Source organism: Plectrocnemia conspersa, unplaced genomic scaffold, assembly GCF_051122295.1.
Source record: "Plectrocnemia conspersa isolate PC_06_02 unplaced genomic scaffold, ASM5112229v1 ptg000008l, whole genome shotgun sequence".
In the NCBI taxonomy this organism is placed as follows: Eukaryota; Metazoa; Arthropoda; class Insecta; order Trichoptera; family Polycentropodidae; genus Plectrocnemia; species Plectrocnemia conspersa.
In genome coordinates, this window is record NW_028277172.1 from 11,976,115 (window position 1) to 11,991,366 (window position 15,252).

Genomic DNA, 15,252 nt, shown 5'->3' on the forward strand with positions numbered 1-15,252 from the left:
CCTACCTAGACATGGTATCCAGTTATAGGATGGGAGACAAAAAGACATACTAGATCCATATAGGAATTCCGGATGTGATGTGTTGTGTGCAGAGCCGGATTTAGATAAAGAAAGTCTAAGCCATTTCACTTGCGAGGCCCCTCCATGACCCCTATTTTTACGAGTGTTAATTTAAACAATACAAAAGACATAAAACAATCTAATAGTAGTAGTAGTAGTACTAGTGAATATAATAATAGTAATAGAAATATACTAACGAACATAATATGTTATTGCTAAATACAGTTTTTCGTGATTAAAAGATTGCATAAATATATTATTTTTTTAATTAACACCGATAAACTTGTGCAATAACCGGAAGCTCAAAATTTTTTTTGCTGAAGAAGGACAAACGTGACAACAGTTTTGAGGAAGACAAGTCTCTTCAGAGGAAGATGCCTGGTCACTACCTTCTTTCAACAGTTCAAAATTGTAAAATCGATAACAAGGAAAACATTCTTGCAACATCATTATACACAAAACCTCTTCTTAAATTGGTTTCAAGTGCATCTAGTATATCAATAAACGACTTTATCCTTAACTAATCTCTTGCAGAGAGTTTATATAAGGTATCTGGACCATGTGCAATTCCGTTGATTCCCTGCTGTTTTCTTATTATTTTTATCCTTCTGACAGTTCTGTATTCAACATTCGCCAAGGTAGTTTTTGCTCGTTGCGTAAGCTCCTTAAAACCTTCTCTAATTTTCCGTAAAAAAATCTGAAGTGACCTGTAAAAACTTGCACAAGTACACAATAAGACTGCCTTCGGCATTTTCTGAAGTCAACGTCGAGCTCAGTAGTGAGACAGTTAAACACTAACTCAGTTTTGCTCTTTCCTGAATGATATTGTAGCTCAGAGAAAGGTTCAAATTTATCATTTGCTAAACCATCTTCATCTGATAATTTAAGTCAACTGATCAGTGTGTGAAATGCCAAGAGTGTAATCTAAAGAAAAGTCAAAATTTGAAGTATTTTTTACGTCAACCACTTCTTTGTCATAAACTTCCATATCGATTGATATGAGTATGTAAAAATGGATCAAATTTTATATCTGGTTTTAAATCACATAGCCCGGTCAAACAAGTGAAACAGGGACATATGGTAAGCTTTGTTTAGATCAACTTGTTATGATTATTCACCTCGGCTTGAAACCCAAGGCTTCAGCCTAATTAGGTAAATCCGGCTCAGATTGTGTGGTAAAGGCACTATTGCTAGAACAGACAGTATCCAGTGAAGACGTCAAGTAAGAATACAGAAAGCTTCACAATATGTGTGCTGAAACATATATATATGTATTGCTAAATATCGTTGGCGATATGAGACGACTTTGTCCAGTGATATAAGACTCGCTAAGTCTGCAAGTGATTTGAGGAATATTTGTGAAACAATTGATGTTTAGAGATTTATTTAATTAAAAAAATAGCGGCAAAAATTCATTACTAACCTCGATTTTATTTATAATAATTTTTGAATAGTCTGTCGTTAATTGATCTGATTTGTTAATTGAACACGTAATCGTAAAAATACATGGCCGCATTTGGCGGAGTTAGGTTGTTAAGAAAAGCGAGTGTGAAGTTGGCAGTTGTATGTCGGCGTGTCTATCTGTCAAAGCCGGCTAGTTTGTATCGGCAATCGTCAGGATGGTGTCGGTGGTGAGCTCGGTGGACACGGCCCACGAGGACATGCTGCACGACGCGGCGCTCGACTACTACGGCCTGCGATTGGCCACCTGCTCGTCTGACCATTCCGTCAAAGTGTTCCAAGTGCGCGCCGACGGAGCGCACGCGCTGGCCGTGGAGCTCAAGGGGCACTCGGCTCCCGTCTGGCAGGTGGCGTGGGCGCACCCCAGCCACGGTGCCCTCCTCGCCTCTTGCTCGTACGATCGCAAAGTTATCATCTGGAAAGAGACGTCCAAATGGGGCAAGGCATACGAGTACGCCGGACACGAGTCGTCGGTCAACTCGATCGCGTGGGCGCCTCCGGAGTACGGCGCGCTCTTAGCGTGCGCCAGCTCGGACGGCTCCGTGTCTATTCTGTCGCCGTCAGCCGGAGGCGGTTGGGAAGCCTGCAAGATACCTGGAGCTCACGCCGTCGGATGCAATGCCGTAGGATGGGCGCCAGCCCTCGCCGTACAGGACAAGCCTGCGCCTAAACGACTCATCACTGGCGGATCTGACAATCTTGTCAAGGTTACTGTCAATTTTTTAATATAATGGTCTTTCAACTGTTTATATTATTTAGATTTATTTTCAACTCCAGTTAACATCATTCAAAAGCTGCATTAAAATTGATCGTCAAATATATATATACTAGATTTATTTCTATGGATAATTTTTTCATAAATATTGCAATTGTAAATTGAATCAATAAGGAATTAAAAATTAACTAATGAATAAAAATAATTATTTCACCGAAATTTGATACTCGTACTAATACTTTTCCCATATTTCGTGAATAAATTTGATTTCAAATCTTGAAATTTTTCTTGAACTTCAATGTACCGCTAATTGCATGTTGAGAATCGTCGAATAATGCACATAGTTTTTTATTTTTCTTTTTGATTTCAGATTTGGATCGAGGAAGGCGATCGTTGGGTAGAAGAAAATCGCTTAGAAATTCACACCGATTGGATTCGGGACGTGGCATGGGCGCCTTCAGTCGGCCTGCCGCGCTCTATCATAGCATCGTGTTCTCAAGATAAGCGAGTAGTAATATGGACGAGCGAGGATAACGTGTCGTGGACGTCAACGATCCTGCATACGTTCGACGACGTAGTCTGGAGCGTCAGCTGGTCTCTGACCGGCAACATCTTAGCCGTCTCCGGCGGCGACAACAAAGTCAGCCTGTGGAGGGAAAATAACGAAGGACAGTGGGTCTGCATTAGTGAAGTGGCTAGAGGCGTAGGTAATCTATCTAATGACGAAGGAGGCCTTAATTAATATTCTATCATAACTGTTAACTATAGAATAAGGACGAATTTTTATATGATGTATTCAAATATTGCTAATTAAAAATAAATAAAATCGTTCTTATATATATTCTTGTGCTATTATATATTATTATTATTAAATAAAATGGTTTTGTGTTTGTTTGTTTCGCATTTATGATTGAACTGAAAGTATATTGTTAAAAAAATGATATTGTATTTTAATTTACTTTATACAAAATTTAAATATATCACGAATGTATCATTATATAAAAAGACATTAAGTATTTTGCAAATTGAATAAAACTGTTTCGTTCAATAGTAGCATTTGAAAATATTCCGATATCATCTTGAATGTTTTGAGGCTTGTTAAGATTTCCTTCTTCGAGATCATCAACTTGAATTCGCCGGCGCAAACACAAACTTGGCCCAAATTTTCACGCTTCACCTAAAATATAATTATTTTGAACAGATATGCATATTTAATATATGATGGACGTTGAATAAAAGATAATACTTGATGGCATCGGGTGCATATCAGATCTTGTAATACATATGACATTGCCTTTTTATTTAAAGCTTCAACTAGACGATGTTCTAGTTCAGCGTTGTCGTACGGCGTTCCACAAATTGGACATAAACACACAGGGCTAAAAAATACAGCAACATTTTAATAAGTCAATATTTTTATTTCTTTGCTTTCATAATATACTTACCAATCGTTCATAATCTCTCTATGGTTATCCTTACACATGTCAATATCGCGACAATGATTACAAACTTTGCATATGACTTCGCAAAGTGTGAAAGTAGCGCAAGGATCCTTCCATACAGCAGCATCACTAAATTCGCCGATATTAATCAACTTCAACAAATTCTTCCGCAATAGATCGACCTAATATTTAAAAATGACTTTAAAAAGCTCATTATTATACTCAATAATACAAATATAAAATAATACCTCTTCTTCTATAGTGGGCACCAAATGGAATATTTTACAAATGGCATTGATGAATTCGAGTGCGGGATTACGATCCTTGTGTTCCTCCAAAAATATACTCATCACCGATCCGTCATCTTTATAACCCATCGATGGATATTTCTTATGTATCTTTTCCGTTATTCTGATTAAATAATATAATTCATATAAAAATTTATATAAATTAATGCTGACTCGAATATATATAAATTAATACTAACTCAAATAATTTTTGAGATATTTCTCCTCGAAGCAATGACCAGATCTCGTCTGATTGAGTATAGCAAGTGCTGATGAATCCAGCCACGGCACCAGTGAATTGGTCTCTAACAGGCGTCGGTAAATATTCCATCAAATTCCAATTCATCTCAATCGAGTCCTTTAATAACAATATATATATATACATTTAAATATATATAATAAAATAATTTAAGAACATACTTCTTCATCATCTTGAGTTGCTTGAGAAGAATTTTCAATTGGCTGTGAGTCACCTACTTCCGTTAGACCGTTTGGTAGTTTACCCTAAAACAGTGAATGTATCAATAAAATGATCAATTCATAGGATGGGTTAGTTGGTTAATAAGACATACCTTAACGCCGGCGTGATTCGCCGAATCTAACCAAAGTAAATAAGACCAACATTGCTTGTATGATATTTCTATACCATGAAACAGTTCTTTATTCCTAATGCTTTGTACTACAAATTCCACGTATCCTAAAAATGATTTATGAATTTATATTTTTATGAAAATAACTTATTTGTGGTGTAGTAACTAAATGCAATTATAGAACGATATATAGTTTAAAAATTCAGTGAAAACGTTTGTGACTTATAAGTAAATTGTTGTTTTTCACTTAAAAAATATGTATTGTATTGTAAATGTGGCATATTTTTTTAAAAGATTTTGTAGACAAAAGTTGTAAGAAATGTCACAGTATATCAAAAAAATATTAAATAAACAAGAAACCAAAAATATAGTACTTAATTATAATTTCAATCAAAATACTCATAGATATAACATAACTATGAACTAAAATTAATTTTGTATGGTTTATTTTAAGGACGGTTATAATACCTATTGCATCCATTATGGTTTTCTTTTTAGTTGAAAGAATGATTTTATTAAAGTTTGCAAAGACGATCTGTGAACCGAGTCTTTTAAACTCAGCTATAAGTTGCAAGAACAGTTTTTTCATTAAATTATGCAAAGTCCTCTTTAACGCTGGATCATACAGAAGACATATAGGAGTTCTTAACCACCTGAATAAATAAAATCATATCATTCATTATCAAAGTCAATAATATAGTTTCTTAACAAACCTATAAAAATGTGACAGTTGAAAATCAGCGAATACATTCTTATATGTAGCGACGTCTCTCAACCAAGATCCTACCATTGTTCGTAAGATCTTCAAAGCGGCACTACATTGGGCCGATTCATCATAACTTAATGAATTATTTACACCTAAAATATCAACAACAAAAAAATAACACAAAGATGTATTGTATATTGATATTATTTGAAAATAAAATACCTAACGTGTCCGGAATCAAAACTTGAGCCTGCGCTCCGAACGATGTGGACATACTGGTGCCTTCAGTTTGCAATATTTGAGAAGCTTGCATTAAAGCGCACACAGCCAAAGCGTCAGTTTCGAGTTCGACGCAAACGTTCGGATACGCTCCGCTGGAACTGTGCGTCGAACCGCCCAGTTCTTCAGCTTCACTCACCAATCTATTGTCGTCCGTTTCTCTACCGCCCAAATCCGGTCTATCCATGTTCGAGCACCACAACACGAAATTGTGCTTTATCAAATGGCGCGAAAAAAATAAATCCGAACCAAACAAGGTTGGATCTGCGGGCATGTTACCGAGCGGCATGTGGAAGTATCTGTACATAATTATTGTTAGTATATATTAAATGCCATTTAAATATTTTACATAAAATACCTGCATTGCTCGATCACAAGCTCAATTATGGAATCTAAATTTAGATAGTGGCGAATTATGGATCTTGCTCCCAGCCTTTGCCAATCTAACGATCCGTATAAAGTATCCACGTCTCTGATGTGAACCGGAACTAAAGGGAACTCTCCTAAACCTGTTTGTGTATAATGTAATATATAATATAATACGATTGATAAATGTATAAATTGATAAGAGATGCAAAATCTACAAATTAAGCATAAAAACAAATTTTGAATCTCTCATATCTATAAAATACAAACCAGGCATGTGCGTCAATAGTGTTGGAATGGTATACGTAGATTGAATAGCACAGAATGTTGGACCTTTATGATCTTCCCTATAATCTTGCAAAGCTCTTTGTATGAGTCTGTATATGAGTTTTACGTTGGTCTCGCACACAACTTCAAAAGTCATCTCGGATCCAGGAAGTTGAGACTCGCTTGTGCCACTAGTTATTCTGAAAAACATATATAATGCAATTGTTAAAATATATACCTTACAGCGACATTTATAGGACATACTTAGCCATTCTTTCGGTTGTGTATAGATTGTTCATATTTGGCATTTGATTCGTCTTCACCGTATCTAAGACGAATACGTAACCTCGCTTTGTGGGTCCTAATAAGAGAGCCCACATAGCTCTAGATGAACCCGTTCCCGCGTGTTGATAGAGATAAATATGTTTAACGGCAGGCAATTCGTTCTATAAAAAAATATATTATAAGAAATATTATGAAACAATAAATCATTTTATAAGTTTTTAACTTACAGTTTTTTGTAAATATGATTGATATGCTATACTCTTAAATTGTAACTGATCCAAAACAAAGCTATCGATGTTTGTACCCTGTAGTGCTAAGCTGTAATAATATAAATAATTAAATACGACATTACAAATATATCTTGCTACCATACTTTATGGCATATCAATAATTTTGCAAACAGTTTATTATGTTTAAACAAAGAATAAAATGATAAAAAACATACATTATTGACTAAAAATTAATCTTTTGATTGTTTCACACTTTAGTGGACAGAAAAGATTGGTTAGTAAATTTCTATCAGGAGCGTTCATTATAAGTTAGATCAGGGCTCGGTAACCTATGACCCGCGGGTCACCAAGTGACCCGTTTGATGATTTGAAGTGACCCATTTCAGTTCTGCAAATATTATTTTTGAATGTGTTACGATGTCAAGACTAGACCACATACATATATGGTTGTTAGGACCAAAAATATTCACTGACCCGAATAGTCTTTTTAATAGTCGCATTCTAATTATTTTGACCCGCAGCCAAAAAAGGTTGCCGAGACCTGAGTTAGATTGTTATGATGTGTTGTATGCCGGTAGAGGAAGAAAAACAACCAACGGAAACTTTTCTTTGACATATCAGTGGGAAAGTCAGTGGCGTAGCTAGGGTATATGCTGCCCAGGGCGATCCTTAAAATTGCCGCCCCCTCCCTCCCATACATTTTTTGCAAGGTCATAAAATCAACATTTCTTAAAATAATAAATTGGTTATTATTAAGCTCTTGTTATTCGTGGATTTATATATGTTTTAGTGCATTCAGGGTTAAGATCCCATCGCGAATGTGCCGCCCCCCTCCCCGTAGCTACGCCACTGGGAAAAGTCGTAAGGTTTGTAATCATTGGGAAAGAGTTAAAAAATAACCAAAAAGGCTTTCAACACGATCTAGCTATGTATATAAAATATTAACCCACTTTCTAGCAGCTTGTCTTTCAACTGTGCATATACATCCCAATTGAACGAGCGCTCTGAATTCTAAGCTCATTTGAGTTTCATATATGCCTTCAATTTCAGGAGCTGAAAGCTCAGCCATCAAATCTCTAAAATGAAATAAATAAAATGAATACATCGTCCATATACATTATCACAATTATTAAACAAAATAATACTCTTGATGTTTCCTATAAAGTTCTTCGGGTATTTTATATTGATACAGATGCAAAACAGGCCGACCTCTCGGTAAAATTCGATTGCATTTCTTCCAAAGTGGACCCTGATCTTGAGCCCGACTAATTCGTTGATTGACATAAAATACACGAGGAATAGTCAATCGTATTTGATGCAATTCAGAACCTACCAACGCCCACAGCTTGAAGAGACCGGGTTCGGAGGTTTCTAATATCTATAATTCAATAAATTAATTAATATGTGGTTTTATAATATATTTAAATCGAGTAAATTACTTGTATAATTTGCCACGGAGTATCAAGGAGTGTGCGTTGAGCTCTTTTCAAAAAACCACCTAGTGTAGCGGCCGGTTGATGACTGCGAACCGGAGGATTAAAGTTATTATCTTCTTGATCGTTCTTAGAATGGTTTCTTTTGCCTGAAAATGTTTAGAGATGGTATCATTTGAGGCTTGTAAAGTTTAGATTAATAAATATATGCTAACCTTTCTTCCTATTTGAGCCTACTCCTCGTTTAGCTGCTTGCCATTCCCATTTCTTCTTTTGAAATACTAACCAAGCAATCCTTTCCACCTATTTTACAAACAAATATATATAGGCCCCCATACATTCTTTAAAATATGCATAATCTGACTGAAATATATTTAATTGGTATTCTGCTGTTGCATTGCGAGTTTCTTAGAAACTAAAAGTGAAATATCTACAAGCGGAGGGCAAGCAATGACAGAAGGGCTTTCAAAAAAATAAAAAGAGAAGGCAGAAATAAGTTCCGCAGCACTGAGACAGGACATTTGAGAATTGATTCGACGAATCCATCTTTGAGGTAAGTTTAAACTAAACCTCCATGTTGGAATGTATTCCTATGGGAAAGAATCTCCTAATACACTTCATGCAACTATTTGATTCCTACTAGATAATATAATACATCGAATGAAATCAGAAGTTTGCCACGAAAAGGTTGACAGCTTTGGGTTTTCCCGCACTTTGAAAAATGCAAAGACCTGATATTTTGTATACATTATATATACAATTTATAATATATTAATTATACCTTTGTTTTACCAAAAGGCGGTGGAGGTCCTAATGCTTCCCTCCACGTTGAATACTTCATTTCCTCTTCATTAACTGAAGGTTTCCGCTTCCTTTTCACAATGGCAATGGTTGGTTTAATAAAATTGGTAAACGTACTACTGGACGGTTTACCAATATCTTCAATATCATTCATCTACAGCAAATAATAACATACGTTATATTTAGTTTTATGTAACGAAGCATGAAAGCTAACTTACATCAGCATCCCCATTTTCTGTTGCGATTGGTTTTGGTTTACTACCGAATAATTCACTAATCTTTCTTTGCTTCAATACATCGTTCTTTTCCAGCATCTTTTTATGTAACCAATCAGGATGTTTTACTCTAGCCACCGGATTCGCTAACTAAAAATATTTATATATATAAATATGTACAAGATAAGATTATTATTTATCATCGGCAACTCACTCCTTGCATAGCAGCTGGAATTGTTATAATTTTCTGAATAGCGCCACTCAATCTTTCAATATAATAGTTCCAATCCAAAACGTCGCGTATATCGATATCGTCATTGATGGAATTATCTTTGAGCCATCTTCTCAAATGGTGCCGTTTAACACTAGGCTCCGATTGAAATATAGCTAACGGAATAGCCCTCTCAGTGACAGGAGCTCCATCAGGTTTACGAGATATAATAAATTTACACGCTAAACCAGCGTCCTTAACCATCTGATCTCCCAAGAACTCAGCCAGTCGCTTTGCGGTCGAAATGGAAGTAGATTTTTGAGCACCGTACTCTTCCAGTTTCTTCGACATGGATCTATTTTCAGAGATCAATTCGAAAAGTTCAGAATCAGGCATGTTGCATCCTTTGCTAAACAAAACATCGAGCCAATAATCTGCAACTTTGGCGACAGCTGCATAGCATGTCTCTAAAGTATCGCCTTTGAGAAAAGCGTCGAAAACTGACGATTGGAATATTTTGATTATTTGGAGTTCGCCTCTACGCTTTACTTCAAAACCTTTTAATTCGGCTAATGTTCCATCAAAATTGAAGACTGCGTAACGTTTTTTGAGCCTTTTACCTTCTTCTTTCGAGGCTGGAAGTATCATTCCTAAATAAGGACCGTCGACTTCAAAGAAAATAGAATTTTCTGATCTTTGACTGTATATCATATTGACAGGATCATCCAATTCATGATATTGGTCATTAGTAAAATGATCCTGAAATATTAATCAATAACAATGAATAAATTTAATCACTGGAGAACATTCTACAATTTTATACAATAGTATTTACCTTGACCATAGCATTTAAAACTGCATTCGGATATGATATCTTTATTTTCTTTTTCTTCTCATGATCTGATGTGATTGTAAAATTTTCTGGGAATGAAGACGGAAGCACGCACCAAATACCATCTGTGTCAAGTTCCAAAGGACGTCCAACTTGTTCAATGATCTCTCTAGCTTTCATTATAATATGAGCACCCGTGTAGCATACGATTCCGGCCATTTCCATACTATGCCATCTTGCACTAATCATTATCGATATATTATTAAATGATCATATTTTAAATAGCAGTATTTGTATATATATAATTACCCTCTTCTCATTACATAGCCGTAAAACGAATTCAAAATACATTTATGAGCCATTTGAAGAGAGTCATATAAAACTTCGCAACTCTTGGCTAATTTTATTTCGCCAGCATCACCAGAAGAGATTGCTTCGGATACTTTTTGCTTAGCTTGCTTATTTAACGCTTTGTATTCATATCTTCGATCTCTGTAAAGTATAATAGTGAATACAATGTCTCATTTTATAACACTTTAAGTATATCATATTAAAAAACCTGAATGCTCTGACTGTGTCGACATAAAAAGAATTCTCTTTCTGGCAGATGGTTGTAGTTTTAACTTCTTCTTTAGTGATTTTAGTCTTTCTATAAGCAACTCTACAATAGTCAGACAAACGCTTCTTTTCGTAAGCCGCCTATAAAGAAAGCATCGTTGTTAAAGTATTATGACAAAATTATGGTACACAAGGTGTTAAATAAATAATTGTTTTGAAAAGTTCTTATGCTGTTAAATTGCTGTCAAAGTGCAACTCACAAAAATCATGGGTTTACTTTTAGACTTTTCGAATATTTCCAACATATAAAATAATTTATAAACCATCTTATAATTATATAAATATAAATTATAAAAAACCTGATCTTCTTTGGGTAAAGCATGGAACGGTCTCGGTAGTCCTCCCGGATATAACGATGGAAATTTTTCCGTCTCTAATTGTTGTTGAATTCTTTGATATTCATTACGGCTCGCTGGTACTGTTTTGATATTTTAAATAATTATTATTGTATATATTACAGATTTAAATTAAGTTTTAAATTGTGCTCTTACAAAAATCGCCTCTCCAAACCCATTCCATATCTCGTTGACAAGTCGCACCGGGACGATTATGGTCACAAACGGCACATATGCTCGAATTGACCATAGCCGATGGTTGTAATCTACAAATAAGAGCATATATTACAACATATACTAATTTTATATCATTAAAATCGTATACCTGTTAGTTAAAATAATATTAGGGTACATAGCCCCGACGTCTAAGTGATATATGACCGGATTCTCCAATCTGTTTGGATGATCTCTCAGAGACTCCAATTGTTTTCTTATTTCTGAACACACACTGTCGAAGTTGGTGACCAAATTTAAAGGCACATTTTCTTCCACTTCGACTGCATGTTTTATGACATTGGGAATCGAATCGATTAACTTGTTAAAAGCTTCGGGCACAAGGCGGAATCGGCACGGAATGTCTGCACGAAACACTCCAGATTCTAAAGCTTCCACATGTCCACCGACATATGTCTCTTGTTCTAATAAATGACCATCTGGAGTGAGTTTATTCAATTCTTCGATTTGCTTATTAGGAAAGACGATATTTGCGTGAAACGCTTCTACCATTAAAAGAGATTCGCAAAGAGTACCAGAACCTTTTCTTAATACCTGGAATTATTATATTATTTATAAACATGTAAAACATTCGGAATAAAAATAATTTTTAGTACCTCGTCTGGTTCTTGTGGAATAATTGTACATAACGCAAATATGAACGGATGGACGTATTTCATGTATAGATAATAAGTAGCTACAGCGTCAGATACGGAATAGTTAGATAGAACTTGAGGTTGTTCGGCTGCCATCTTACACATTTCTTCAGGATCTAATTCTACTGGATCGTATCTAAGCTTAGCCTTTGCTACAGCTTTGAGGCCCTGAGATCCGACGGGTAAATATGAATCACGTTTTACCCAACTAGCAATATAAATTGTTTATAATTAATGTCATAAGAATTGTTAGAAATATTTATTGTTAATATTTATACCATAAGCAATCCATATGCATCGCTGGTCTACTCAAATATGTACCATCTCGATTATTTAATTTAGAAAAGCCTATTTCTCTCCCCATATCCAAACCGTGTATTTCAGCACGGGTTTCGATAAAGGGCCAATCAAAAAAATCACCATTGTATGTAACAAATATGTGTGGCTTAACATCTAATATGTGATCAAAGAATTTTTGCAGTAACGCCTTTTCGTTATCCTCGTTGAATATGATGAATTGTCTGAAATAAAATAGCAAATCAAATTTTGTTACGAGCTACAAATAAACGTAGAATTCACGCAATTGCTTAGAACAAGACTGATTAAGAACAAATCAAACAAATTTTTAAAATAAATAAGTCAGTATTAATTTTAGATAAAAATAAAATTAACACAGAGAAGAAATTTAGAGCGAGAACTTAAACAATCACAATGTTTTTGTGCAATAGAGTTCAAATTTGTTGCAATACCATTAATTCAATAAAATCACATCGTAAGATTTTTGCCACAAAACAAGCTAGCTCAATTATTATGTAACTAGTTATGTAATAATTTTCGATAATATTGATTCTGATACAAATATTTTAACAAAAGGTATCTCTATATAATTAAAGCATTAAAGGATATTGTGTAACAGGATCTTAAATACCCTTCGAATTCTGGTTTCGGCGTGTATTCAAAGTCTTCTACATTCGTAGAAATAATCTCTCTGTTTGTAATCAGATATCCTTGTGCGTCGATCATGTAAGATATCATCATGATTTGATCGGTTTGAGCATCAGGAAACTTCAGAGGAAGCTTAGTAGTTTCAATATCGAAAGCTAAAACGATTGGATCTGGTCTCTCTAGAAGGTCAGGTCTTTTAGTTATTATCGGAGGCTCGGTGCTAGATCCGCGACATTTAACATTATACCACAATCCGCAAAATATCTTCAAATCGATAGAAACCCTCACGTGATATGGTACATCATGTTCCCTAAAAATAAAATAAAAATTAATATAAATATAATATAATAAAATAAAAGCATTATGATCAATTAAATTTATATAACGTATGAGGGTTAATCAAATAAAAGCATTAATAGTGTGATAAAAATCCAAACTTTCATCAATCTATTCACAGACAAATGAAAGTTTAGTTTGGTGATGCATGTCTGTCAACCTAACAAGTGTACAAGTGAATTTGTAAGTTCCAAATTGAGTTCTGTAGCAGACTTCTCGATTTAATAATCACACGGAATAGTCCATTTTTGTTTATTATAAATTAGAAAAAACATTATTTTACAAGAAGTAATTTATTTTTACATATTTGCTCCATCACAACTTTGGGTCATGGTGATTATTAATGCGTTATTGACTTCTTGGTTGATCGTTATGGGTAACAAGTCGATTATTCTATTTGTAAAATTAGTCTAATTTAATTTGATACGCCATTGCAGTTTATTGATAATTTTTTTATCGTTTTCCCAGTTAATACGATAGCCACAGGTAGAGTAACGGTCCCAGCACATTACTTTGAGATACTCCGGTTGATATCTTTCTTAGCGATGTAAATGTGTTTTTTTACTGGATTCTGCGGTATTTCTCTATTATAAACAAACTAAATGGTATAGGGCAAGTTTTTTTTTAATTTTGAATTCAAGCTCTATGCGCTACACTTTCTCAAACGCTTTTCAACTTAAACGACGTCCAAAATATTGCTGAGCATATATTTTTTTCTTAAAATGTATAATCAATAACGCTTGTAATGCGAGTGTTTTTCCCGGAAGCTAAGCTTGTGAGATGAAATTAGCTGCTTGTTTTGAAGCACTAAAAAGCAGTTGCTCAAATATCTATAATTCAGGTGGGTAAGTTTCATGATACTTTAAAACTAAGTTTTTTTAAATTTGTTCAGTGATAAAATCATATTTTAGTTATGTTTTCATGAGCTGTATGTCTTAGAAGCCAGTAGTGATTATCAAATGTAAGGCTTTCATTTGACTCATCATATTCATAAAAAAAAGTACAATACCTTATATCGATTATGTTCTCCATATGGTCCGTCGTCTTTTTTGCATGTTCCAACACAGAGGCACTCGTCAACGCATTGGTTAACATTGCTGTATAAATAGTGTTGGTTTTCTCCCTTTCCTTATTTTTGTTAACGGCCGTTAATATATCACGACGGACTTTAGTCATATCGTTTGTAGAAACGAAAGACAATTTAATATAATCTTGTTTCAAATTAGATAAGTGATTAGGCTGAAGTGATGATTAAATATTAATTTTTAAGAACATAAATAATAATAATTTTAATAATATTAACTTACCAAATCGAGATCTTCCTTCTCGATCGCCTCAATCTTGTGTATCAAACCAGCGTATTTTTTACTTAAGAACAAGTTGACTTCTTGACTGCATTCTTTACGTGCAGCTATAAGGAAGTACGGTTGATAAGCGAGCGAAACTTTAAAACGCGAACCATCCATTTCAATGAAATAGTAATCCATCGCAGCGACCAGTTTTTTATCCTCATCCAAGATTTCAGTCTATAAAGTATACGTTATTATAGCACAATTGACTAATTGAAGTTTTATTGTATTTACTAACAGAATGCATATTGATGAGGAATCCTGTGCGCTCGATGTGGTCTCGAATTCTTTCAAAGCCATACTTTGAATCAACTCTATCGTTATCTAGGGCAGTTCTGAGACGAGTTTCTGACGTCTCTTCGCTGTACAATTATTATAGCATTATAAATTATATCGATTTATAGGTTAAGATACGAACAATATACAATTATTAAATACCGATATCCTGAAGTAGTCGCTTCGCCTGTTGAAGCATTGCCTTTATCAGATCGAAAACGACCTGTGTTTTGAAACACCATGATTGCTCAAACGTCATACGTTTGGCGGGTAAACAAATGTAGCCATTACTAAAAAATATATATTACTTTCTATCCTCGTCTTTCATTTATTAATAAACTAAA

The 15,252-nt window shown here is 34.6% G+C and overlaps 3 protein-coding genes across 3 annotated transcripts in view; 2 read left to right on the forward strand and 1 right to left on the reverse strand.

Annotated features, from left to right (window-relative positions):
- The window catches only part of Adss (adenylosuccinate synthetase), a 397,806-nt gene that overhangs the window by 370,476 nt on the left and 12,078 nt on the right, over nt 1-15,252 (forward strand). The window lies entirely within an intron of this gene.
- Nucleotides 1,605-3,075, forward strand: Sec13 (nuclear pore and COPII coat complex component secretory 13). Its single transcript, XM_088189460.1, has 2 exons — nt 1,605-2,228; nt 2,607-3,075. The coding sequence occupies exons 1-2, from the start codon at nt 1,680-1,682 to the stop codon at nt 2,976-2,978; spliced, it is 921 nt and encodes a 306-aa protein (XP_088045586.1). The 5' UTR covers nt 1,605-1,679; the 3' UTR covers nt 2,979-3,075.
- Nucleotides 3,118-15,200, reverse strand: PolE1 (DNA polymerase epsilon catalytic subunit 1). The gene is made up of 34 exons (XM_088189459.1): nt 15,071-15,200; nt 14,871-14,994; nt 14,591-14,809; nt 14,293-14,522; nt 12,931-13,257; nt 12,281-12,523; nt 11,964-12,210; nt 11,459-11,901; nt 11,290-11,399; nt 11,098-11,216; nt 10,740-10,879; nt 10,490-10,672; nt 10,184-10,421; nt 9,352-10,107; nt 9,141-9,287; nt 8,903-9,076; nt 8,337-8,424; nt 8,128-8,270; nt 7,834-8,066; nt 7,639-7,764; nt 6,686-6,776; nt 6,438-6,619; nt 6,177-6,373; nt 5,899-6,049; nt 5,484-5,839; nt 5,269-5,413; nt 5,024-5,208; nt 4,538-4,662; nt 4,386-4,469; nt 4,166-4,323; nt 3,927-4,089; nt 3,682-3,860; nt 3,483-3,615; nt 3,118-3,413 (listed from the first exon to the last, which is right to left on the reverse strand). The coding sequence occupies exons 1-34, from the start codon at nt 15,148-15,150 to the stop codon at nt 3,246-3,248; spliced, it is 6,687 nt and encodes a 2,228-aa protein (XP_088045585.1). The 5' UTR covers nt 15,151-15,200; the 3' UTR covers nt 3,118-3,245.

Excerpts from the sequence above, each read along its gene's own strand:
- Sec13 (XM_088189460.1), top strand. The coding sequence starts at position 1,680 with ATGGTGTCGGTGGTGAGCTCGGTGGACACGGCCCACGAGGACATGCTG. Across the intron at positions 2,229-2,606 it reads GATCTGACAATCTTGTCAAG|ATTTGGATCGAGGAAGGCGA; the intron begins GTTACTGTCAAT and ends TTTTGATTTCAG.
- PolE1 (XM_088189459.1), bottom strand. The coding sequence starts at position 15,150 with ATGGTGTTTCAAAACACAGGTCGTTTTCGATCTGATAAAGGCAATGCT. Across the intron at positions 14,810-14,870 it reads TCCTCATCAATATGCATTCT|ACTGAAATCTTGGATGAGGA; the intron begins GTTAGTAAATAC and ends TATACTTTATAG. Across the intron at positions 11,217-11,289 it reads GGTTTGGAGAGGCGATTTTT|TACCAGCGAGCCGTAATGAA; the intron begins GTAAGAGCACAA and ends ATATCAAAACAG.